Source organism: Rhipicephalus sanguineus, chromosome 5, assembly GCF_013339695.2.
Source record: "Rhipicephalus sanguineus isolate Rsan-2018 chromosome 5, BIME_Rsan_1.4, whole genome shotgun sequence".
NCBI classification, from domain to species: domain Eukaryota; kingdom Metazoa; phylum Arthropoda; class Arachnida; order Ixodida; family Ixodidae; genus Rhipicephalus; species Rhipicephalus sanguineus.
Genome location: NC_051180.1, coordinates 81,213,656 through 81,239,830, shown reverse-complemented (window position 1 = coordinate 81,239,830; position 26,175 = coordinate 81,213,656). Strand labels below are relative to the sequence as shown.

The 26,175-nt window shown below is 43.8% G+C and overlaps 1 protein-coding gene across 2 annotated transcripts in view; it reads right to left on the bottom strand.

Moving 5' to 3' along the window:
- LOC119393846 (hypoxia up-regulated protein 1) overlaps positions 1–19,578 on the bottom strand; it is a 65,079-nt gene extending 45,501 nt beyond the window's left edge. Inside the window, exons 1-12 of one of the 2 annotated variants that reach the window (XM_049416394.1) lie at positions 19,421–19,578; positions 19,059–19,155; positions 18,489–18,553; positions 18,028–18,059; positions 17,839–17,917; positions 16,608–16,839; positions 15,002–15,130; positions 13,629–13,806; positions 12,019–12,205; positions 11,428–11,562; positions 10,449–10,667; positions 2,608–2,792 (exon numbers count right to left, since the gene is read on the bottom strand). In XM_049416394.1, the coding sequence (XP_049272351.1) occupies positions 2,608–2,792; positions 10,449–10,667; positions 11,428–11,562; positions 12,019–12,205; positions 13,629–13,806; positions 15,002–15,130; positions 16,608–16,839; positions 17,839–17,917; positions 18,028–18,059; positions 18,489–18,553; positions 19,059–19,134 (1,517 nt within the window). In that variant the 5' untranslated portion in view covers positions 19,135–19,155; positions 19,421–19,578. The remainder of the gene's footprint in view (positions 1–2,607; positions 2,793–10,448; positions 10,668–11,427; positions 11,563–12,018; positions 12,206–13,628; positions 13,807–15,001; positions 15,131–16,607; positions 16,840–17,838; positions 17,918–18,027; positions 18,060–18,488; positions 18,554–19,058; positions 19,156–19,420) is intronic. The other variant, XM_037661026.2, reaches the window with a different exon arrangement.
- Between the last annotated feature and the right edge of the window lie 6,597 nt (positions 19,579–26,175).

The following is a 26,175-nucleotide window of genomic DNA, read 5'->3' as shown; positions in this document are numbered from 1 at the left end:
GGTTAAATGAAGATATTACCCTCACATCGATTCATAATTTCTAGGGGTGTGCGAATATTCGAAATTTCGAATATTTTTCGAATAGTGTTTGCTATTCGATTCGATTCGCACTGAAATTTTACTATTCGAACTACCCAAAGACAAATGCAGTCAACGTCCAATTAAAAGTGACCCCTTCAGATTTTTAATATGCTTCACCTCATAACACTCTCGTACTGCGGCAAAGCTGCCTTTCAAGCTCCGTTACGGTCGAACTTAGCCAAGAGACAAAGTTTGAAAGTGGTCCCTAGATTTTCAACATGCTTCACCTCATCACACCCCCGTATTGCGGCAAAGCTGCCTTTCAAGCTCCGTTACAGTCGAACTCACAAGAACACACTTAGGGATTCTTTGCAACTTTTTCTGTAATTTCACTTCAAATTATTCGAAAAATGTTTGTGAAATATTCGAAAATTATTCGAAAATTATTCGATTCGATTCGCACTCAATCTTTATTATTCGAATTCGCTTCGCACCCAAAATTTTGCTATTCGCACAGCTCTAATAATTTCTCAAGTTTAAAAGCTTGTTATAACGGCTTATGTGCTCCAAGTATAGTAAATTTTAAAACGTAACATATTTTACACGTTATCGCTTGCATTCTACCGAAAGTCATATGCTGCTACTATTCAAAGTTGCTTCCACTTCCTTTGAACCAAAAAGAATTACATTTGCACATGCCTTGTTTCAATATTAAAAAAATATTGTGCAGGTTAGTTAGGTCATGGCAAATATGCTCATATTTTTTTATATATGTGACATATACTATTCGAATTTGATTCGAAGTTATTCTACTAAATCACTATTCGCTTCGAATTCACTTCGTGCCTAAAATTTCCTATTCGCACAAGCCTAGACATGAAGTCTTTCATCAGAATGCCTTTTGTCTGTGGCCCCAGTATTGTGCAATAATTTTGAATAAAATGAATTCACTATGCAAGAGCCAAAGAAAATGCCAAAAATGAAGAAAGGACATAGAAATCCATATGTAGCAGAACCTTAGTATAGCAAACACTGATAGTAAAACAAAGTAACTGAAATTGCCACGTCACTCTTACCGTGTAACTAATACAGTATAGACCGCTTATATAACGTAAGTTGCCGGAGTCGCGAATATCCGCACTATAAGCGGTACCGCACTATAACCAAAACAACCTTCTTCAAAGGCTGCACTTGCGCAACACATGTTGAGCATGTAGCCTCGCGTGTCCGATAATCGACATATGCGATTTGGGGCGCTTACAACCACTTAAATCTCCGAATGTTCAAAAATTAACCGCCAAAGACGTACCCGCATTGCCAACGAAATGAACAAGGGGAAAAAAAGCAAACAAAACAAAGTGCCATCGCGGAAATTCGCCGACTACGTTTCAGGCCACCTCGAGGTATGCGCATTACACAGAAACCATGTCGAATCGCGACCGAAATTTGCTGAGCGCGGTACCGATCGTTCGATTTCACGGGCGCGCACGCGATGTCCAAGACATCGCAATCGAATCCGAAACCACCATTCGAGAGTTGCTTGTGCCAACCATACCTTCGTTTTCATTAACGATATGATTCCCTTCCCTTCAAGTGCAGCCATCGGAAAAAATTTTCGTTGATTTTGCCCCAAACCGCAACTTTTATCGCCCGCGACTGCTACCGAAAAGCAACCAACGCTGATTAGGCCTAGCCTGCGGTTCGGCATGTTGTCGCGGGAAGTTTGACCACGACAACATGAAGGTCGGACGTCGAAAAAATCGCACTCAGGCACTAACACAAGAACAGCGCGCGTGATATGAAGTTAGTGTTAGCGGCCGGGAGATCAACGGCGACAAAAGCTCGCCAAGCTCGTTTAAGTCCGCGCACTGGCAGAAAAGGCGAAAGCTCGCGTCATGAAGCCGCATAACTTTTCAATTTGCGGACGAGGTACCAAACGCGATATCTCTAGCAAGTGTGATAACGACGACGCTTTTCCCGACAGGAAAAGCGCACTTGGTGAGGACGCGATCGTACGTTCCACGCGGAACGCGCTTGACACGGGGCCTTGCCGCCGCCGGTGCAAAGGCTACTCCGTCGCCTAGGCAACCACCATCCTTCCCCACTCGGCGAGCCCGCACAGCGCTGCCGCGGTCTTTTTCCTCCCTCCGCCCCTCGTTCGTTCACTGTGCGTGCCCTCGCCCTTCGTAACGACCTCGTCGCTCCCTCCCCAGCGGCGTACCTCCTTTGAGAACCGCACTCGCTACTGCGTTTTTCAGAAATATTTTCCCGCAACCGCATTATAAACGGTATTTCATCTTGGGGGACTGCACAATAAGCGGTATGCGTATACATGCGGTTCTATGGGAGGGTAAACGGGAGTCTAAAAAGACCGCATTATAACCGGTCCTGCACTATATGCGGTTACGTTATAAGTGGTCTGCACTGTAGATGGTTATAATGAACATTTCATAAAACAAAGCTATCATGGTGTTGAGACTTCGCTATAACATGGTTCTGCTGTACACACCCTGGCTTCAGGCAACAGCCATCAGCTCAAAACAGCAGTTCAAACAAAAGCAGCAAAAGCAGACAGAAGAGCCTTACCCCAGCTCTTCGTTGGGCAGGAAGCTAAGGTCTCCGTAGTTGACGTCGAAGTCGAAGTCCGTCGTGTAGCGGGAGAAAGTCATGACCTTCTTTTGCGGATAAGGGTTGTTCCTGTTGAACAACACACGTCGCACCACCTTTGTGCTCTTGACGCCATCCGTGTCAACATCTCGGCTGAAGTCCACCTGCAGCCATCCAGCATGTAAAAAAAGTTTAAGAAGGCTATTCAAATATAAGGAGTAACTACGCCAGTTGCAACTCCGTGGACCCTGCAAACAGAAAAATCCTACCACTGGTATGTGCCACAGAAATTGCGGCAAAACCCAGCACCCACCACTGGTCCACGGAAATGTCACGAAATGAATGTGGCAAAAAGACGCATGCTGCTCAAATACCAAACCTAAAGGAGCACATGCTAAATTCAAAAGCGACTTTCTGTACCTTTCTGTACATTTAATGAAAATTCTGTGTTGCCTCTGTGCCCTGTGCTACACAGCTTCAACGGTCGTTCACATTCACAGACTGGAATGAATTCTTTTTTTTCCATCTCTAACCAAAGTAATTCTCGAGTAGTACGTGGATAAAATCTGTGGAGCCACAAAATCAATGCAGTTTTTACATTATTTTTTTTAAACACGCATGCAGTGCCATTTTAAATTTGAAGTCAGGTTAGCCAAGGAGGTTGTAACAATAACTGCTACGTTTCTGTGATTTGGTACACCATGGCTTTGCGTGTCAACTCGGGAACCGGCGCCACTGTGCAACGACCACAGCTCTCCTGCGGCAAAATGATTCGGAACAGTTTTTGCCCACATCAGTGTTTCTCTGAAGAATATTAGTACAGTAGAACCCCGCTGTTACGTTCCTCACTGCTGCGTTTTCCCGGCTGTTACGTCGTTTTCCGCCGGTCCCGGCATAGCTCCCATAGGATACAATGTATTGGGAACCCCGCTGTTACGTCGTAACTGTCGGACCGTTCCCGTATGATACGTCGCGAAGTGCACTCGGAGCCGACCGAGTGACTACCAAAGAGAGCCGCCATGGTGCATTTTCACGCAGCTTGGCCTCGTTTGACCGTAATATTAGCCGCATGAGAGGCGCAAGCAACAGAATCTTTCAATTGATGCAAACAAAAGCATGGCCTTCGAGATTCAAATTGCAAAGATGGCGTCTATGACGTAACTGCTCGCGAAAGCAAGGCCTTCGAGATTGGCATTTACTATTGACAAAAGCATAGCCTTTGAGATTTGTATTGCACAAACATGGCGTGTATGACGTAATTGCATGCGAAAGCAAGGCCTTCGAGATTGGCATTCACTTCTGCCATCGCGTTGGCGTAGACTCATCATCATCGTTATTTGTCGGAGAGCGGGAGGAGTTCGAGCTGGTTGGAGCTCGCACGGTCGTGCGTGCGGTTCGCGGTCGGACTCGCCGCGCCGGTCGTGATTGCGTGTGCTTAGTTCTTTCATGCCTACAGCTGTTGGTGTTAAAAGAATCACATACGTTGATTACATTTCTATGGATGAGGCCGTCCTAAGCTCCACGTTTCTATCCATCAACTAGATTGCGGCTGAGCACGCCAATTTTCGTGCTGCTCGTAAGAATTGAAATAAAATTCTGTACCACTAAATATTTCGCCGTTTTTCCTGTTTTTCGGCTCTTACGTTTCCCGTCTCTTACGTTTATTTCCTACGGTCCCTTCAAAAACGTATCAGCGGGGTTCTACTGTATACGCATATGCATTATTATCCTTCATATTTTGAGAGAAGTTAACCTTTCAGAGTATTTAATTGCAAATTCTCGAATAGAATAGCACCAGTCTTTTTTAGATTCATATTCCAAGTCAAGGGTATGAGACATACCCCAGATAGGGCTTCATAAAGCCTGCACTAGTTTCTGCCTCCAAAGAACAAAAAGATGAGCTTGAAGTACAACTGTTTTCAAGCATGGAAAGCTTTAAGGGGCAATTAAAGCTTTGAAGTGCTCATAATTTTTTTAACATAGCTAGGATGCTAGCGAGAAGAATATTGGTCTAGTTGGCTAGCATTAGACATGGTGAACAATGCAAACAAGAATAGGGAGATAATCAGGACATGCAGAAAGTATCAACGAATGAGTTCCTTTTCCAAGTGGCAAGATGTACAGTACAATCTCGGTGATGCTAACCCAGCCCATACGAAATTCGGTCCAATACGAATTCGTGAAATTCCCCGTCCGAATTTCATTGTGTCCAATGGGCCAAAAATTGGAATGTTCCGAACACTTTCCTGCTTTGCGACGGGTGATACGAACTTGGGGTACCGAAACAGTCATGCAGCAGACAGCATGACTGCTCTGGAAGCTCCGTAAGTACACGCGGCCAGTGCACACCAAGTTGAAATTGTGCTTATAGTTTGCCACAGCCGCTGTGGATGAACCTGCAGTCGCTTTCAACGCAATTATGTACGGTGACAACGAAGCTGAAAAGTACAGGTGCATCCAACGCTGACCGAGTCAATGCAATGCTGCTTGCCGCAACCGCTGCAGACAAAACCGTGGTAGACGCGATCACAGCAACGACGCAGTTCCGAAGGCACGTGTGCGGCCAGCATAACTAACGCATACAGATTGAAAAAAACTACTATTTGCCGCAACCATTGCGCACGAAACCACAATCACCATCGATGTGATCATCGATAGCGACTACACAGCTCAAAAGGTATGCAGCTATCGCAGCACTAGATTCAATAAAGTCGTAAAAATGCACGAAGCGTTTCAGCATACCTGTCATTCGCTTATGACTATGGTGGAGCGACTTTGGCACTTAATTTTCAGTTGCCTCAAGCGAAGCTTTAATGCATGCGTTCGCGGCAGTCGCCATCTTTTAGTGGTTCGTTCGCGTGTGTTTCAGAAAGACACATGGTCGATTCCACGAATGATCAAAAAACGGTTTATACTTGATGTTTCCGATTTTCCTGATAATTTTGTATGTTGTGCACATATGACTGCACAGCATGAAATCGGCTGTCGTCTGCTCAGGCAGGCGTCTATGGAGCTGCCCTTTGCACCCGTCCGTGTAACGCATGCTACTCTGTTTACACGAGTGCTTGTAGCGCGGGCACTCGATCCGCCACACGATCCGCACGGTGCGGATCCAGAGACCGGGCGGGAGAGCGACGAGCGGTGAAAAATGTATCGTGTAACCAATGTAATCGACACCCCAGCATTTTCTCGTGCAGAGCGACAAAGCCTGGCAAACCATGTGTGGCTGCTGTGCTTATGTTGCACTGCAGTACTCGCCGTTCACCACTGTCGCCATTTGCGATTTCTCACATTCTTACAATGCATGATCGACTCAGCTACACAAATATCGCGTTTAGCTTTGTTGCTTTTATATAAGCGCATTTACTCAAAAAAAAAAAAATTATCCAGAGGAATGAAAATGTCCGTGCTGCCGTCGACGAGGAAATAAGTGTGTCGCAATGCATTTAATTCGAACGATCTTTTTCTTTGCAGAACAGTTCCCACTTTCCGACAATAGATAAATACTGTTGTTTAGCGAAGCTTAGAGAAGAAAAAAGACGTGTTACTGTATTTTCTTGTTACTAGAGATGTCCTTTATGCAGTAGCTGCCACGCTCTGGAAACACAATGTTTGACATTTTCTGCTGTTGTTCTAATAAAAATGATGCAACATGTTTTTTCATGATATAATTCTGCAGTCCTTTGAGAACATTTTGGGGGACTTTGAACAAAATTGAGATTGGGGTTTTTTTATTATAGATTTTTGAATCGAGGAGCACTTTTGTCTTTTTGGTGTTTCGAGCATGAAAATTTAATACAGTCGACTCCCGATAATTCGAAGTCGCTTAATTGGAATTATCGGTTAATTGGAAGTGGAGTGGGGGTCCCGTCAGTTTTGCATGCAGTTCAACAGGAAGAAATTCTCGGTAATTGGAAGCTAGAGGTCTGAAATTTCGGTTAATTCGAATTTATTTTCAATCGAATTCCCGGAGGAAATCGTAATGTTTGTTAAATTTCCTATTTTTGAAGTGCTAAGCAACAATGCGTGTGCGACGGGCACCCAAGGGCATCGCAGTTGACCACAGCGCCGCAGCTCAAAGCGTCAGCTGATGGCATCGCAGTTGCATGCAGCGCCCCAGATCACGGAGCGGCTGCTCCGGCGGTTCCGGTTCCGGGCCTCATTGTTGATCTCGTTACGGTCGTGTGCGGACTCAGCGTTTCCACGTGCGACGAAGCTCCACGTGCATTTACTATGGCAACTCGCGGGCCTTATCGGACGCCTGACTTGGCGACGAAAGTCAAAATTTGAAAGAAGTTGAACAAGGAGGCACCGCCAAGCAAGATATTGCGCGGAAATACGGCATCAAGCCTAATACCCTGTCTAACATCCTGAAGAACAAGCGCTCGGTACTGGACGCATTCCAGTTCAAGATGTCCTCGCAAGAGAATGCGCACCGGCGCCCACCCGGAGTTAGAGCAAGCGCTGCTCATGTGGATTCGGGAGGCTCGAAGCAACAGACTTCCTCTCAGCGGCGATATCGTTGCAGCGAAAGCGCCATCGCTTGCGATTATGCTAGGCATCGAGAACTTTGCTTCGTCCGATGGGTGGCTCACACGGTTCAAGCAACGCCACGACATGGTGTTTAAAAGCGTGAACGGGGAAAGGGCTGCCGTCAACGCTGCAACTGTGCTACGTGGAGGGAAAATCAGCTTCGCAAATACTTGGGAGAATATCGGCCGGAAGATATCTTCAATGCCGACGAGACAGCACTTTTTTACAGAATGTTGCCCGAGAAGACGCTGACCTTTAAGGACGATGACTGTGCTGGAGGGAAGCGTAGCAAAGAAAGAGTGTCGGTGCTTATAGCGGCGAACATGACGGGCACTGAGCGATGTCGCCTGCTCGTGATAGGCAAAGCTGCTAAGCCTAGATGTTTCAAGGGCGTGAAAACGCTGCCTGTCGACTACGCGTCTAACAGGAAAGCGTGGATGACCGCAGACCTATTCAAGGATTGACTGACAAAATTGGATCGCAAGTTCGCGTTATCTAAACGCAATGTAGTGCTCCTTGTGGACCATGCAGTGCACACATGAATGTGCCGCCCTTGAGTGCAATACGTGTCGCCTACCTGCCAGCGAACACCATCGGTGTTACAACCACTGGACCAGGGGATCATCAAAAACGTGAAAGTACTGTACAGGAAGCATCTTCTTGAGCGGATGCTGTTGTGTATGGACAATGCATGTCAGTATGAGGTGAGCCTTCTCAGTGCTATCCATATGCTGGCGCGAGCGTGGGGTCGCGTAAAGGATGAAACCATTGCGAACTGCTTTAGGGCGTGCGGCTTCATTCCAAGTGGTGCAGATGATGACGCGTCTTGTACAGTGGGGGAAGAAGACACAATTGAGCTTGACGTCGACGGTCTCCTGCCAGCTCTCGGCGACGTCCCTTTCGAGGAGTACGTTGCCACTGACAGTTCGGTAGAAACGTGCGGTGCACTGTCGGACGCTGAGATCGTGGAGATGGTTCGGCCCAGCGAGCCTAGTCACGAAACTGAGGTTGACGACGACGACGCCGCAAGTGAGCCACTGCCGCGGGCTGCTGATGTAGCCGCAGGCCTTGCCCTCGCGCAGCGGTTTTTCACTGCTGAGAGCAACGCCGAGGAAGCACTCAGGCACATATACAGCCTGCAGGTCTTGCTTTCTGCTGCAAGATTCAGCAAACAGAAGCAAACGGCAATCACAGATTTTTTCTCATAAACTGCTTTGAAATAAATGTATTTTTCGTTCATTGTGGTTAATTGGAATTCCGCTTAATTCGAAGTTTTTCGCGGTCCCCGTGAACTTCGTATTAACGAGAGTCGACTGTACTTTGAAAATTATTAGAGAAATACAAATGCAGAGGTTCATTATTCACATAAAGGCCTATTCATACTGCAAATATGAACAAGCTAAGGTGTTCAACAGAAGTAGCCATAGCATCCCAAATTTGACTGATTTTCAAAAACGCAGCGTCTTTCGTGAATTTTTAAAAATACTTAATTTGCTCAGAATTCCATGAAATGATAAGAGCTATTTCCTCTTTACTTCTACTTCCGCTAAAAAGAAAGATATTTGTAATATATGGCTTCAGTAGCTGCCAGCATGGTTCCGAATTTACGAAAACGCACTCTTCGTAAAATGGTCGTCGTCAACCGGCGACGCTTGCAGAATTTTCCTGTGTTGAAAAAATTTTTTATTTGAAAACGAACTGCGATTTCGTGCTGTGCGGTCATGTGTGCACAACATACAAAATTATCAGGAAAATCGGGAACATCAAGTATACACCATTTTTTGATCTTTCGTGGAATCGACCATATGCAAGTTCTTTCGATGGAAATAAATGTTTGTGCATACTATATCGCGATTTGAAAACAATTTCGCGATTGGGCTAGTTTTTTGACGATACGAAATTTCGGGCGATGCGAATATTTTTGCTCCTCCTTAAGATTCGTATCACAAAGATTCTACTGTATCCAACGTGAACAAACACAGCATTCTTTAAGGATGGCACAAGAGTAATGACAACACATGCAAGCAGAGACTGCCAGCCAAATTGCCAAGCATCGCCTGTCGAGCAACTGCAAAAGTTGGTGGCCCAAATGTACCAGAGGGCCTAGGGCCTTCTAGTTTGAATAAGAAATCAAACGGTTTTTTTGCATTCATTTGCAGAGCTTGTTCTCATCTCCGCTTCAGGTGACGTCATATGAAAAATGGCAGCGCATGTGACCTTTCCATCAATCAGTGCAGCCCCATCTGGAATTATCAATGTACTATGTCAACAAGCCAGAACATATGGCCATGCATCTGCAACAGAAGGTCAAAAGGCTACTCTTGCAAATCTTATGACTGTACCTCCCGTGATATTCGGTTTATAAACAGTACCTAGAAGGGAAGCGGTTTAACGCAGGCTTGTATTTTCAGGATATTTTTGGCTTTCGAATGCACCAGAAACCCTTGACTGAGTCGAAAAGGTACCAAAGGCTTTCCACCTTTAGATTTGCCACTATCGAATTGTTTAGATCATGCCCATTATTCTGGATCTGTATACAACATACTATATATCGTATCTACGCCTTGAAGGACCACCCCACTTTAAAGTGCGAAAAACAATAAAAAATAAATCTTCACAAAGCACCATGTGCATACCTGCATGCTAGATAATTCCACAAAGCGTTACTACAGAGCACCAGTTAGCATACCCCACAAGATTGCAAGGCATGCACCTGGCAAAGTTTTACAAAATATGGGCCTTATATTGCAAATATTCAGCATTTTTGGATACAACAGACCACACTTCTCTGTTGGCTTCACCTATAATTGGATACAACATAAAAAGAGCAGCAGATGATTGCGTCGACCTCTAGAAATAGCGGGTTCAACGACCACCCACTTTATGATGTCAGCCTAGAGCATGCGCTCATTGGTGCAGGCTTGTATGCATCCTTAAGGTTGAAATACCGGTGCCTTCTCAAGTTGTACCCAATTATAAGTGCAAGAATACTCCAAGTTCCACCTTTAAAAGGACCAGCTGTATCAAACTATAAGTCTGAACAGATTGAACTCGAGAGGCAAATTTTCGTACAGGTGAGGCACATACACCTTATTTTGCTGTGGCAATGCCTGCACACGGCATTGCATTGCGTGCATGCACTGTTATACGTGTGAATACGGAGTAAAATGCACATTACGAGTCAACACAGGTTACAGGTTTCCTGCTCTCAATGATATTCTGCACTTTTACATTTATGCAAGTGTCGTCCAAAACAAGCCCCTCATCACTAGACAGGCCAGGCATACCTGAATGGGGAACAGGCTGGCCTCCTTGACCTGGAAGAGCTTAACCTTGAAACCTTTGCTGAGGTAGGCGGCCTGATAGGCCGCGCCGAGCGCTGCTGCCTCATCTGCGTTGATGCTCTTGCCCAGTTCCCGGTTGCTTCCCAGAGCAGCGTGCAACTCTTGCTGCACACGCGGAATGCGGGTGCTGCCACCCACCACTATCACTTGGTCGATTTCACCCTGGAGAAAATGAGTAAATCATTCTAAAACCGACAGAAGTATTGGCTCAACACTATTTTCTTTAATATCGCTACCTGGAAATAAATGCAGAAAAGCTATTCACATGCTGCATATATTTACAAGCGCAGAAAGCAGTGGGCAAAATGGAAGCCAGCCCACATAAAAACAAACAAAGTAATACGTTGTATTCAGTTCTTCCACACACTGCTACGACATTTACATTTTTTAATGTCAAATAGCAATATTGTGGTAAAGAGTTGAATACTAGAGAACAAAGTAAAGGTGAAAGTTCCATAATTCTATTTTCAAGATCCAAGCACCAGCAATACTACAGATCTCACTATTCCTTTTTTTTTTGCATATGGGCCATTGTTTCCTGGTAATTAGTTCTTGAAACATGCTAAGCGTTTGGCTCTTTTAGAATATGTGCACAAATTAGTTTTTGCCAATAAACATCTATCGATCCCAAGCAAACAGCATAAAAATAAACATCACAGCAAGAGGCTGCGAAAACTTGGAAGCGTTGCCATATGCTTTAAATTTTCTACGCCTTCTCCATATTACCAGGCTTCTTTTTTACAGCGAAAGTTGCTTCCTTGGTATTATACCATGATAATCCACGAGCACAGCGCAAATTACTTTTTTTTTTATGGCTGCATAGAGTAGCAAACAGCCGAGTCTTTTTCAAGCAAGTTCAATATTTTCATACTGTTCGAACTATGGGGACAATCATGCACAGGCATTAAAACCTACTGCTCACCAATGTCATGCCAGCAGATGACAGAGCCATGTGGATAGGTGCAGACACACGCTTGAACAGGTCATCGCAGATCTCCTCAAACTCAGGCCTGGTGATGGGGTGCTTGAAGTCCACATCTTCCATGACATTCTCAACCTGCAGAGAGAGAAAACCGTGGCTTTCTTCTCAAAGGAGTGTGTGTGGATTTCAAACAGATTGTATGCGCAAGGAAATCTGCATGCATCAGTTGTTAAAAAGGGCAATAATTGACAAGAATAACATGCATTTGGGAAAAAGGCTGCACAGAGCCCAAAAACATCAGGTTCGTTTCCACAAAAACCTACACCTCTGTTAATTAATGCTAACTACGCATGTTCTGAATGTCAATGGCCTTTTTTGTTGTCAGCAGTAGCATACGAGGCTTTTTGCTAGGCTCAGGTCTCCAGCTCTGTTTAGTAACCTAACTGAGTCTCTATGCTTTGAGGCCTCAAATGCACCTCTGGATCAGCCAGCTATTAAGGTTCTTACTGCTATTTCCCCTGCCAGTATTCTTCACTTTTATAGTAGAAGCAAACTCTAGCCCACAAAAAGGAAAAGGCTTGATGATCGCACCTGGGCCACGTGTTCAGTGTTGGCACTTAGGACTTTCTTGACACGATCGGCCTCCTTGAAGAGCTTGGCCAGGCCACGCTTGTTGTCAAACACATCCTGCTTCGTCTTCTTGAGCGCGCTGAATTCCCGAGCGAACCGTTCGCCCAATCGCAGCTTGAACTCCAGGCCACCCAGGAAACGATCATACCTGTCTCAAACAGAACAGCCAACTCTTCAGTGCTCATCGCTTCAGTGCCCCATCATCAATGAAGTATACATCATGCTCATTAACCATGAGTAGTATACCTTCTTTATTTAGCCAACTGCAGTATAAAGGCCGTGCTACAGAACAACTAGCATATTATGTGACTTGTGCTCATTGCGCACTAGCAAGTTTCATATTCACAAATGAGCAGTATGAGAAGCTTGAAGAAAACTGAGGGCAAGTTGATGCAGTTCCTTAAACATATGCTACTTACTCAGCTGTTGGAGATGCTGAACGTTAACAGAATAACGATTACATGACTTACAAAAATACAACGTGCAAAACAAAAACCCTAAAGAACATGTATGTATAGACCATTAGGCATTCCTAAGTTCACTTCAAAGAAGGTTCTTTCATAAAGTTAGGTCATGCAAAAGAGAAAGTTCAAAAAACAGGAGTCACGTGAAGAAAATAAATTTATACAATGGCACTATCTCTGTTTGTTGTTCAAGCCACTTACAAATACTATAGTACCAAGTTTTATGGTCAAGATTCTGCCACATTTATTGTGCAAGTATGCACTTCACAATTCAAATAAAAGCCCATCCACCTGACATTCACCAATATATACAGACGGTCCTTCGTACTGGCCACTCTTAGATGTCAGTCATGAAACAGGCAGATTTATCGCTCTGGCAGACATTTTATACCTGCACATATTAGCCAGCCTCAAATTTCAGAACCATGCTTTCTAGAAATACTTGCTTCTATTGGTGCTTATCTTTATCACACAACAATAATCATTGTACACTTTGCATCTTTGCATGCTTTCCTTTGCTTTAATGTTGCATGCCTGGTACTTGCATATCATGAATAGCAAGCACGCTTTTTATTTATATTTATATATGAAAAAAAAAAACATGGGAAGGGGCGAGCATGCTATTAGTGCAAAATGGGATTCCTGATAAAAAAGTAGCAAGTGTAGAGTTCTCGGGAAATGAAACTCAGGCAAGCCAGACAACAGTCATTACTGCTTGACAAAAAGGTGTTGCAAATGGTAATAACTACAATTTCTGGGGTTTTCCATGCCAAAACCACCATATGATTATGAGGCACGCCATACTGAATTTCTGGATTGAATTTCGACCACCTGGGGTTCTTTAATATGCACCTAAATCTAAGTACGTGGGCGTTCTTTGCATTTCACACCGACCAAAATGCGGCTGCCGTGGCCGGGAATTGAACCCGCACCCTCGAGCTTAGCAACGCAACACCCTACGTGCTTGGCTACCACGTGGGTCTGTCCCAGATGGTGCAACTGTTTTTAGAATGCATGCATTAAACATAAAGGACGCCCCCTAGTAGGCACTAGTACTCATCAGCATTAGCTGCCATAATCTACTAGAGCAACTCAAAGGAGCCTCACCCGACACCCTTGATGGAAAGCTGAGGCACGTGCTCGGCAAGAATCTTGTCCTTGGTCTTGACAGTCTGGTAGGCCACAATGGTGGCCGTGGTGCTGCCAGTACCCATGTCATAAAACAGAATGTGCACCGGCGTGTCGTTGAACTCCTTGCGGCGGAAAACACCGTAGTTCAGCGCAGCTGCACAAAGGTTACGAGAAAGAGAAAGTACGCAGGTTAGCTAGCACACATTGCTGCACTTATTTTATCTTTCATTTGAGTTTTAAACAAGACCAAGGTGAAGTTCAAAAGCCTGAATTTCAGGAACCCTGATCTGCCTACAAGAATAACGCATTAGTTGTCTGATTAAGCAGCAAATGAAGCTGCACATGACAAGTAGTTGTAAAGCATCGTGTTACAACCCTCGTTGATGCCACGAGTAGGCGAGTGAGATCAGGTTACTACATGCTGTTCAAAAGGGTATTGACACAAAAACTTTCAGTTGTCTTTTTGTGTCACGTGATAGGCCAAGTCCTTAAGTTGCTAGAAAATGTACTGGCAAGCGTGAGTGCACCCTGAAAAATTAGTTACGACATGTTTTTAAAAGCTAGTTTCAGTTCCTACTGTACCCTGACGTCACGACACGGTACGGGCTTCTTGTTACGTGCTCACGCAAGATATCGCGACATTTCCACGGCTGCTCCACTGCATGGCTCCAATGGTGATGCACAAATTGCCAATTTGCACGTTTTGGTACCCGATGTCATCACAACTAGCCATACTGGTGCGTGAAGTCATCAGAATTGACACTGTAGCCTGATGTCACACTAGTGTTGATGTCAGTAGGTGCGCCATGTGAGTATTGACTTTAATATCAAAATAAAATGCCTTATCACCATTTTCTGAGCTTCACACTTGCTCAGAACTGTTTCTGTATACGGGAGATTTGTATGGCAGAGTGAGCTCAGCTTCGAAAAGTGGTGTCAGTATGCCTTTAAGCTCACCTGGACATTATCTCATGGTCAGAAGAGTACGATCTAACCATCTCATGCACAGGTCAGCTCATTTTCCTTTACAATCCACTTTGTCTAGCATCAATTTTTGCATTGCAATTTTGCAATGAAGCAATGTTCCCCCACGACATGAGCAAAGTAAGAATGATTTAGGTAGTTTTTAGGGACCTTTGCTTCAGAAGAACATTCACGACTGGTCTCCCTTACGACTCTGCATCAGGATGCCAAAGCCACCCAGACAGCATGGTAGTTATCAGGCGAGCATGAGATGTTCAAACACACTGGCTTAACTTTACAAGTGACCTTGGCAAAACACAACTGCTAGTATACAATCATGACACATGAACATTGTATATAACCCCCAAAATAAGCAGAAGTCTTACCAGCAGTGTTGGCTCCAATGAGCTGAAGCAGCTTGAGGCCCCCAAGGTTAGCAGCCTGAGCAAGTGCTCTCCTTTCTGCTTGGTTGAAGAATGCAGGAACTGTGATCACCACATCCTTGATTGTCTGCCCTGGAAAGCAATGCAAAAAGAACTCAACCACCGTGCACTGAACATTGCCGGCAAATGCTAGCAATGTGGCCACACGTCAGCATATAACTGGACAAACCGTAAAAATAAATGAAAAAGCTCTGGAGCATACACACAACTGAAGAAAAACGAAAGACTATTTCTCCTGTAACATCACAGGAAGGTGGCAAGAGCAAAAGGCACCAAGGCCTGACAGGGGCTCCGGCTCCATTCACAGATTTGGCTGCAGCGAACAGTGTACACGATAAAAGGGTGTGGAACATTGCCATCTTGGAATATAATGCATCTCATCGCATTATTACAAGCTTAACACTGCTGCTCCCACATATTACAGAAAGTGCAAAGTTATAGATTTCAGTTTTTTTTCGAAACAGTAAGTCCCATCGAGGTCTATGAAGGGACACTAAAATGAAACACTCAGTTGAAACTAAGTTAGCCTTTGAGAACTGTGTTGTCATTAATTTCACAATACTAGATTCATTTTCTTAAGAAAAAATGAAGGTCAGTCAAAACTTAATTATTTAATTTTGTGCCAAACACTCTGCACTTGAATGTAAGCATGGCATCGCGAATTTCAGTCCTTTTTCGTATTTTAGCCGCATTGCTTCAACAAAAATGTCTTGAAACTTGTCATGTTAAGTCTCTGGCTCATTTAGAACACAATGCAATTAATTTAGGCCCTAGCAGATGCTCTCAGTCACAGCAAATGGATGAGGAAATTTCAAGGCAGCATCATCACTCCTTCTTGCCTGTTTTCTGTCTTCCCAGGCATTCTGTCGCTTTCTTGGTATTATCGGAAATTAATTCACCGATACAAATGAAATCGCTGTTCTCTTTAAAGAAAAAGTCCATAAGTTTTTAGAAGCCAACCCATTCTTACTTTTTGTGGCTTACCAGACAACAGGTGTCTCAAACCCGGGGCCCTGACCACACATGACTGTCTTCATCCCCTCCCCCCTTTTTAAAATTTTCTTAAGTACGTTCATAAACATTCAACTCTACTAAATTGTACTCACAATATCTCCTCCCCAACTGCGATTAATAACACTTTGTTCGGATAGGCTAAACAGGCATAATTGGTCTCAAGCATTTTTTTTGCGAGTCACCCCATGTGGTCACCACGTATTGAAACATAACCGTAGCACAACAACTGTATATTTCAAAATCAGCGTCCAGATTTCAGTAATTTTGGAGATCGGTATAGATATCTCTCGAGTCTTTACGCCAAATCCCCTTAAGAAATAACCCATATATGAGATACAGAAAAGGTCTGCTTTGCTGACATTTCATTCAAACTCCCTCCCCCAATTCCTGCTCCAACCTTCTTCACTCTATCAGCCCTTGTGAATTAAATTTAGCGACCGCGGCCCGCTGGCTGAGGAGAGTTTGAGACCCCTGCCTACAAGTTTTTATATGCTCATAGAATTATAGGTACTGACAGAATTTCGGCAAATCTCACCAGCAGCATTTGAAGCAAACTCCCTCGCGTGGGCCAGAATCATGCCTAGCAGTTCTTCAGGGGTGAAGGTCATGTTCTCTGGGTGCCTGAACAAGACACCGCCAGTCTTGGGGTCGGCCTCTAACTGGTAGTATGGGAAGCGACGCTCAAATTCCTTCACCACAGGGCTGTTCCTCTCCTTCCCCAACAGGTCGAGGAAGTGAGAGTAGCTCTTGTCCGGAAACCTGACACCCTGCACAACATAGTCAAAGACGTCAAAGTTGTGCCATGCCACATTGCGAGCACGGCGCAATGTGGTAATCGACGATGGCAAAGACAGAGCCACCATTCCTTTCCTGAAAGTGGACGCTTTCAGTGCTCAGCATTGTTGCACACAACATGCACATTGGCACCTAAATTGAGTGGGTATACATGAAGTGTAGAAGTGGTTGGTGCTGGCACCCATTTACACCTCTTTGCAGTGCTGCGAGTGCAGTGCTTCGAGATGGCATTTGCATCCGAGATGTCACCAATGTCGGCCGCATTACCAAGCGTTCCACTAAACAGAGACCTGTAATGCAAGTCTTTCTCTGGACAAGGTATGCACATTATGCATGGAAACTGCTAGAAAACATACACAGCAAAGTGAAACTTCAATTTGAATTTAACCATGATCAGGTCAGCCATTGAGTATCTGAATAAAAAATTTGGCTTTTACTACCTCTTATGTTGAATGGACAACATGGGATGCGATTTGAAATTAACTATTGTTAGCACAGATGTCACTGCAGTTAGCAAATACCACGGTTGACAATCATCAGTGATACAGGGAAGAGCATATGCAAAAATGCTAACTAAAATAGCTCCCATTTGTTTAAGGTGCACTGTAACGAAGAGACAGCTCAGGAAGCAATCGTTGGAGGTTTATTACGCTGTGCTGACGATTTTCTGCGAGACTCAGTCACAAAAAAGCGACCTGTACACTACTGTATTTTTTTTTTTTTGCTCTTGTTCTGCTAGTTTCAAGACCTATTGCAAATGCTGCAACAGCATCATAGAATCCCTAATCATGTGGCAGTACCGGATTTCAAAGAAAAAAAGAAATGCTTCTAAATTCGGGACAACAAGAAAACTTAACTATACAATGCATCCTTAAAGCAACTATGTTACAACAGTGTGCAAGAACAAGTAATAACAAAAATAAAAGTAACTATGAAATGTGACCTAGATATAGATAGCACGGAACACTTACAGTAGAGACAGCTTGTTCACCAAAATGCCGTTCCCCATCTCTGAATGCAATGGCGACTGGCGTTTTTCTTTGTGAATCTCTAAAGCAAAGGTAAAATAATTGTGTAAGCATAAAGTTCAATTCATAATCTCGCAGCATACAACGAATCTACAGGGACAATTATAGAGAAACGATGAAGAAGGAACTCACTTGTTTAAGGCAATTTCCATAGGAACTCCAGGCTGAAAAATATTACATACACAGTTTGGTAAGCAATCATTACAGTATCATTACAATATAGTATGGAACTAATCCAAGAGCATTTGCATGCAACAAGTGTCTAATTGCAATGCTTAGTCAATTCAGCTGCCTATGCTGCAAACCTTGCAGTCAAAGGTGACAGTAAATACAGATGAGTAGCAGTAGCAGTGTTTTCCATCAAGCAAGTTCTACAACTTGCACCTCTCATTCCATGGCACTTTCTATTTAAAAGTACGGTGAGGACTAATTGTCTTGTTCAGTACAGTTTAGTTTCTAGTAAGCCACATGCCTGAACAAAATTAGTCATGCTTCCCATGTACTACAATGCCCTATTTTATGAAGAGTTACCAAAGGAGTGTTACATTGCTGCAAGATAAATAAAAAACAGAGTAGTCAAATGATAAACTCACAGAAACAATGGCAACTTTCATCCATTCGACACCAAGGTCCACAGACATGACTGCGATACATTCAACTGGAAAAAAAAAAAAGTTAGATATTTATACAACATACATACAGACAACTTGCTAGCCTATTACAATCACTGGTGTCGTGAATCTGTTATGCACACATTACCGCAAGCCCCAAGACGTAGCATAAACAAAACAGTTTCTTTGTTTCGTGTATTAGAAAAAAAAATTTAAAAAAACGTTTAGAACACGTATCGCTTAATGTGCACGAAGTATGACGAAACATTGTCGAACATATGTCCGCGGCGAGCGCGATACAACGTGGGTGACAGGTGTCCACAAACTCGGGCACACTGTGGCAATACATTCAAGGCAATTGTGCGCTTAAGATTGCATGCAGACACAATGAGGTTTTGGTAAACTGAACAGGGTTTCGTTCTACGCATGAGCAAGTGCCGATCGACTCGCGTAAACATAGCAGGTAGTGCACCAGCGTGTACGCTTGGCTGTCGTGGAAAACTAAATATTTAAAACAACCGAAGCAACAGAATAGGCAATGTTTGTACTTACCTTTGTACAAGCTAATTATTGACAACGCGACGACGCACCAGGAGAGGTGCAGCCGCGAGATTGACGAAAGGGCCATTACTATTGATTAGAGTGGAACCTGAAACGAGTCCATGGAGGAAAAACGTGTCCATAAATTCGGGCTCAGACTGGAACGGCCAAGAATTGTTTCGGCGCGAACAGTATTAAAGTAATCCACGGGAGCTACGGTTGCTGGTCTGCTATAAGCGCAACCATCAACTGCGAACCGCACGCACCTTTCATTCATTGGTAAAACACCGGCATTAGAGAACACGCTATCGCCGCCGAAGATGCGAGCTGCGCGCACGCAAGAAGCACGGAAAATAGTAACGCGGAATACTTACCTAGCTACTCTATGTGTACGGCTGAAATTAAACAATTCGATTCATCACTATGCACATGACCCGAAGCACCGGCGAACGATTTTCGGAGTATTTAATGATGGCCGGGGAATGTGGCGCTGGGTGATTGGGCTCTCGCCACCGGATATCCGGTAGAATGACACGTGGACTCGGTGTTTGAATGGTTTGAATGCATTTTCCAACAACATGCCAACAAACGATCTACAACATTTGTCCCTTGCTTTAAGAACTGATAAGCGTACGCCGCGACTACACTAACTTAAAATGTCTTGGCGTTTGTTCTTCTTGGTACCAAGATTGTAGAACATCAAAAAGCAAGCAAAAATAAAGCGACGTAAATAAACAGCATCAACAGTCATAGCACAGAACGAGCTCTTGTGCCTTTGAAGAGAGAGCAGCGGAGCTTCAGTGTCATGCAGGAGAGGGTAATCTAATGTAACTTTTCCACGTACCGCAAGTTAAATAAACTGAGCACTTCGCTTTGCCCGTTGATAAGCGATAAGCGCGCCGTGCCTATGAGGGTTCTGCGCGGGAATTTTGAATTTACACGTAGCGTCGGAGTTCGTTACATTAGCGTCTCAGGGGTACCTGGATCTATTTCTTTCTTTTTGGATTGTAAGGGAAAATATAGCTTTCTCAGTGAAACTAAAATTGCCAGGAAGCTATGAAAGCGATCGCCACACAGCTTCCGGAGACGATGGGGAAGTGCGCCGATTCTACTGCAGAGCACCTATCTCTACCACACCGGGCCCCCTCCACCATGAAGTATAAAAATCGTGCTTTTATTTCTTCAGCTTCACGAGGACGATAAATATTTCCCTGGTAACAATGTTACGTCAAACAAAATTCTCAGTTTTATATCCAGACAGGCCCGTGGCCAGGAATTTTTTTCGGGAAGCACTTGCTGGAGGCCTTAAATATTTCAGAAAAACACCTATTTTCATTATTTATTTTCGGTAAAACACCCCCCTCCATCAAAATGTCGAGGGGGGGGGGAGGCTAGGCCCCTCCGCCCGGCTACGGGCCTGTGACCTCCTTGTTTGTGAGATGGGTGTAGTTGTGTACTAGAAGAAAGGCAGACACGGATATAGGCAGCTTGTGCAAATTCTTGTTTAAATTCTTTACAGTTTGTCTGTGACCTCATAGCACCGTTACCACCGGAATATGGACTAGCCATGCTTTCATGAAAAAAATGCGGGAAGTTAGGCACTGAGTCGCGCAAGGCATGGCACAGCGAAGCTAGTCGATTCTCAAGTCTTCATGGCTAACGCCGGTTACCAGGGGCGTAGCCAGAATTTTTTTTCGGGGGGGGGGGGGGTTCAACCATACTTTATGTATGTTCGTGCGTGCGTTTGTATGTGTGCGTGTATATATACGCAAGCAAAATTGAAAGACTTCGGGGGGGGGGGGGGAGGGTTTAACCCCCCCCCCTTGGCTACGCCCCTGCCGGGGTTACTTCCTTTCCATCTCTTTCATTAGTTCTTTCTTTTTTTCCTTTATCTTTGTTTTTCTTCCTTTGATTCTCTGTCTTTCTTCCGTTCCTCTCTTTCTATTTATGCGTTTATTTGCCTTCTTCATTTTTAGTGGACCATATGTGGTGAGTAGTGGGATTTGCCCAATATCTGTGGCACGATGATGATGTGGCATGATGCCCTTTCATGATGATGACAGTTTTTTGTGGTCATCCATTTTACCTCGAGCTTCAACAGCTTCGCTGTTAAAAGGCGTTTGTTGTCGAAGTGCAGGAAGTGTGATTGAAGGGGACAGGTACGTGAACATAAAGAGATGTCTAAATATCATTCACACACATGGCAAAATGCTAACCAAGTCTTATGTTAGATCGTACTCAACTATGCCTGGCCGAAAACGTAAGAAAGTAGCCAACTTTGACCACAGGTTGACGATCGGATCCATGCGGCAGCATGTAGTACCGCTCCTAATTAAACGGCACCTGTTTTCGCTCATCGCAAATCGCGCTGTACCTACACATGCGCATCAGGGTTAGCCAAACGAGTCTTCCGTCGGGTCGGATCATAGTTTCGAAATGTTCCTTGGCGTTGCCATCGCACAGGAGTGCGAGAGAGCAGTGATTTAACCGGCACTTTAGTAAAATGAAAGCAAAAGGCTTGAAGGGTATATATAGCCAATATTTACTATGGCATTACATTCCTTTCTTTAGTGCGCAGGTCACGAGGTGCAAATTTGTGCTTCGTGCCTGCATACTACCATTCAGTGGATATAGTACTGCGTGCCCCGTAATCGGCCGTGTTTTTCTGCAATTACCGAGAAATACTCACGACGTACGCACACATTAACTTCGTGCTCAGCTCCAGCACCGTCTCTTTTTGTACGCCCCTGGGACAAGGGCGGTTTCGTTTAAGCACGAAATGATTTTAGTTCCCGTTGGCTAAGCCACCACATCCGGGCACTCAAACTAGAATATCCGGGCAACCAGTCAAAAGTTAGGAAATGCGGTCTCTGGCCCCAAACCCTTTGTACAGGATCGCATTACATACGCTACTGCCCGATCAAGATACAAAAATTATGGTAGTTTCGCACTAGTGGTGCCAAGCCTGAAGGAAGTGTGGAGCTGGCCAGCATTCCTTGTTTATTTTTTTTTCTCATTCTTCCTGTTTATTGCATGTTGCTTCCCATTTCTTCCACTTTGTCGCTCTTACTTTATCTTGCCTTTCTTTTTCCCTCTATCACTCTTTATTTCTCTCTCTCTCTCCATTTCTTTCTAAGCTTTATTTTTTCTCTTTCTCTTTGTTTATTGCATCGTTTCTATTTTTCTTCCCTTTCTCTCTATCAACTCCTGTCTTCATTCCCTTTATTTCTCTATTTTTCTCTTCCCCTTTCTTTCTCTCCCTCCTCCATTTTATTTTCTCTTTTTCACATGTTGGTTTTTGTTTGACACTTGCACCTGCTGTGCACAGTAGTGGGGCTTGCCCAATTCCTGTGGCGCATACCCACCTGAGGAGTTTTGCAGGACTGAGCACAAGTTACCGATAGCTTCACTGTAAAATAAAGAAAATGAAGAGAGCGCGTGCGGGTTCATGATGAGAGTTTTCATGACGAGCACAAGTTACCAAGAGCTTAAATAGCTTCGCTGTAAAAAATATTGCGTCGGAGTTCCTAATGTTAGTTCCCATCACTGAAGCTGTACCTCATTATACGCTGAAGCTTTACTTGTCATTACAAATAGCAACGTTCCAAAGGCACATACAGGGCCCCCTTTATTTGATTATATTTTGGCACTGAGACAGGGTTGCCTATGATCATTTGAACGCCAGCAATTCGAGAGTTTTGCGCCACCTCCATCGCCTCCATCGATGGATGAAGCCATGCTGAGTGACCACGCCCACAGCGTCTGGCACAGCGTGGATGGAGCTTAGCCAAGACGAAACTTGCAACGAAGTTGTTAAGAACGGGCTCATTCCAACTTGGTAAAGCTTTCAGGCCTGCGTGACGCCGTGGCCGCATATGCTAGGCAAAGCCCTAGATTTATCCCACGCAATGACCAGAAACAATTGCGTCCACGCGGACCTGCGCACAGTATGGCGCCATGCGCCTTGTGAATGTGCACTACAGCTCAAGCCTCGTTATAACTAACACTGCCATAGCGAATTAACGGTTACAACAAATACAATGAAGCCTGTATATTTTTATATAGCCTGCACAAGTGTAAATCGAATGCATGCATAGGTGTAGCTTGTGAACTGCATACAAAAGCAGTTCACAAACCACATAGTAAGCAACAGAGCATAGGCTATTATGTAAAAATTTATTTTGAAATTCTTCAAGTCAATGTGAACAATGAGAGCACAAAAATATCGCAGTTCAAGAATAAAGGCTCACGCAATACACTAGCTGAACACAATGGTAGCATAAGCATAATATGCTGGAAACATAATGAGAAGTTTGACACAATGTTCATCACAAATTGAGTATTACTAAAACTGGGCCAGCAAATGGGCTTTAAAAAAAAATCATTGTGAAACATGTTACGGGTAGCTTAGCAACGATTTATTAAATAGTTAAAACAGTGCAGGGTGGACAAGATGGCGGCAGTCCAGCAACAACCAGAGAAGCGATATCGTCTTCCTCGTGTTTCATGCAGCCACGCTGCAGCGGCTGTGCGGTATCAATATCATTAGTAAATGGGACTAGCACTCACTCTAAAACAACCACGCCCTACGAGTCCCTCACCACAGTATGCCCCATTAACATACTGCAGTTCTGGCTAGTAAAATCCCAGAAATTAACAGTAATGCGCAGTAACCCTGTTATTTAAGAATTGGTCTACAACTTCAACCCCGCCCTGAAGAGCTCCATTTCAAAAAGCTGTCAATAATTCTATTTTGATGTAGGAATCTTTTAATAAGAGAAAGAGAACATGTAAATATGTCTGCAGATATATAGTGGAACATGTAGTAGAGTATGACAAGTGTACCAATGAAGGTGCGCTTGTCATAGCCCGAACTAATAAGACAAGAAGAGAGACTACTTGCAGGGCTGAAAAACATGCAAATAAGCTCACATTCGTTATTAATTGCTTATTTACATGCGCTTTCAGAGCTGCGAATGTGTTCCAAGTTCTTGAATAGAGAAATACAAGGTAATAAAGCTACTTGAACAGCATCTATCTGTCCATTCACATGATATTTATTGCAAAAGAATTTCTCACTACTGGATAAGCACCTAAATTCTGTCCACTTCAAGAAGTGTTTGGGACCTGTACTCTGAACAAGAAAAGGTTGGATGAACAGATGTGCAATAGCACATAAAGTGACAGATTTGCAAGAAACTGTTTTGGTATATATATTTATTACAACTGCACATGTAATATCCTCATGTGTACGCTGCAAGACTATGTGCTCTAGACGAGTTGAGCAGAGTGCAATAAAAGTATTGAGTTTGAAAAGAGTGCAAATTTTACAGGCTGAGATAATCTTGCTTTTGTCCTCACCGCTTGCGCCGTTTACATACCCTGCAAAGATTAACCAACCTGCAGCCCAAATCAAGGCCTTGTTGAACATTCCCTGCTCCGGCAACGTACTGGACTAAACATTCATCCTAGCTCAAGCATGTGTTCTCAATGTACAACTTTTCCGAGGAGTCGCCATTGGAGCTTTGTGCAACACAAGATTTTTTTCCAAATCCATGTACTGCTATACCAGAGAAAAAGCTTTACACACTTCATTCAGGCTTAAACACAATCTGATAGGGTCGGAACAGCATATCTTGTTCCCGAAGTCACCAAAGCTTGCAAAAGTCCCGGTTGGCTGGCTATCGTACACACATTCACGTTAAGAAATTGGGTTTGCTAGACCGAAAGCATGATGGAACATATGAAATGCACAAGAACGGAGTAACAACAAGGCTAGCACAGGCAGGAGTGTAGAGAGAGCACTGCGCAACCATTATGAGCGAGCTTCTGGTGGGTAATTGTGCTTGAAATATAGACAAATGTAACACACAGACAGCACATGCAAGTTGCAGCACTTCGTACGTATATTATGTTAAGGCTTTGCAGGTGGCAGTTTTGTCAAGCTAAAACAAAATAAAAAGGGAAGCTACAAGAAAGAGGATCGAGTGAGCTGCCAAGATTAGCATGCCTGTATACTAGTGTAGAGTTTTCGTAATTGCTGGTGTACCATCATGCTGTAGCAGTGCACAAGAATGACCCAGAACTTTGTCCAGCACCAAAGCACATTCTTTCCGTAAAATGGTACACAGGCATGCATTTCCTTGCAGTTACAGTCATTGAGGAACTGGCAAATAGTGAAGAATATTAGGTTACACATTGCTAAAAACAGCTTTAAAAGTTCAACGACAGTATACTCATATACAATATGAGGCCTATTTACAATAAAACAACCTGGCTGGCTGAAAATATAGGTCACCAGCAGGCACTCATATGGTGTGTAAAATGGCGCACCATTGTAGTCTGATAAGTATGGCACAATAAATATATTAACATGCATGTCACAATTAAGGTTCACTTGGTACGAGTAAAAACAAGCAGTGCGCACCATTTTTTATCTTACAAGTATCCCGCAATATATACATATAATATGAACATGCACTTAAAACAGGGTTTGTTTACTAAAAAGCAGCGGTGTGCACCTTTGTTATGTTACAAGTGTTATGCAATATACATATTAACATGCATGTCAATTAAAATTCATTTAATATGACCAAAGACATGGGGTCACTGCTTGGCCTTTCTGCACACAGTTGTCCGAATAGCAGATGGTGGCTGTTCATGGAGCTCCACAAAGTCTGTCATTGGGAATCCGTTGATGTCAACTGTGTGCTTGCTGTCATACTGCATGTGAGCAATGTTTGTTGCTGGTTATTTGAAAAAAGGAATAATACAAAAATGAACTGCCAGCAATAAAGGTGATAAAGTGAGCTTAAGCGTCAAAATGCTGCAATGTGCTACTACTACCGAGCGATCACCTGTCACAATGTCAAGGTGCAGTATGAACTAGAATCGAAACCAACTGCCTGTAGAAAGACTAGTACATATTGAATTATTCAAGGCGCTCCAAGAGTTGACTATCTTTTGAAGGTTGTCAGTGCGGAAAAAAAAACGTCTGGCACTCATCTGCAGCACAAACCTATGAAAGAAATCCATATGGACTTTTCCCAAAGCAAAGCTTCAAAACTGAAAAAAAAAAACATTGTTTTACATTCTGCAAATAAAACACTGGTCTACCTTTCTGGAGCAC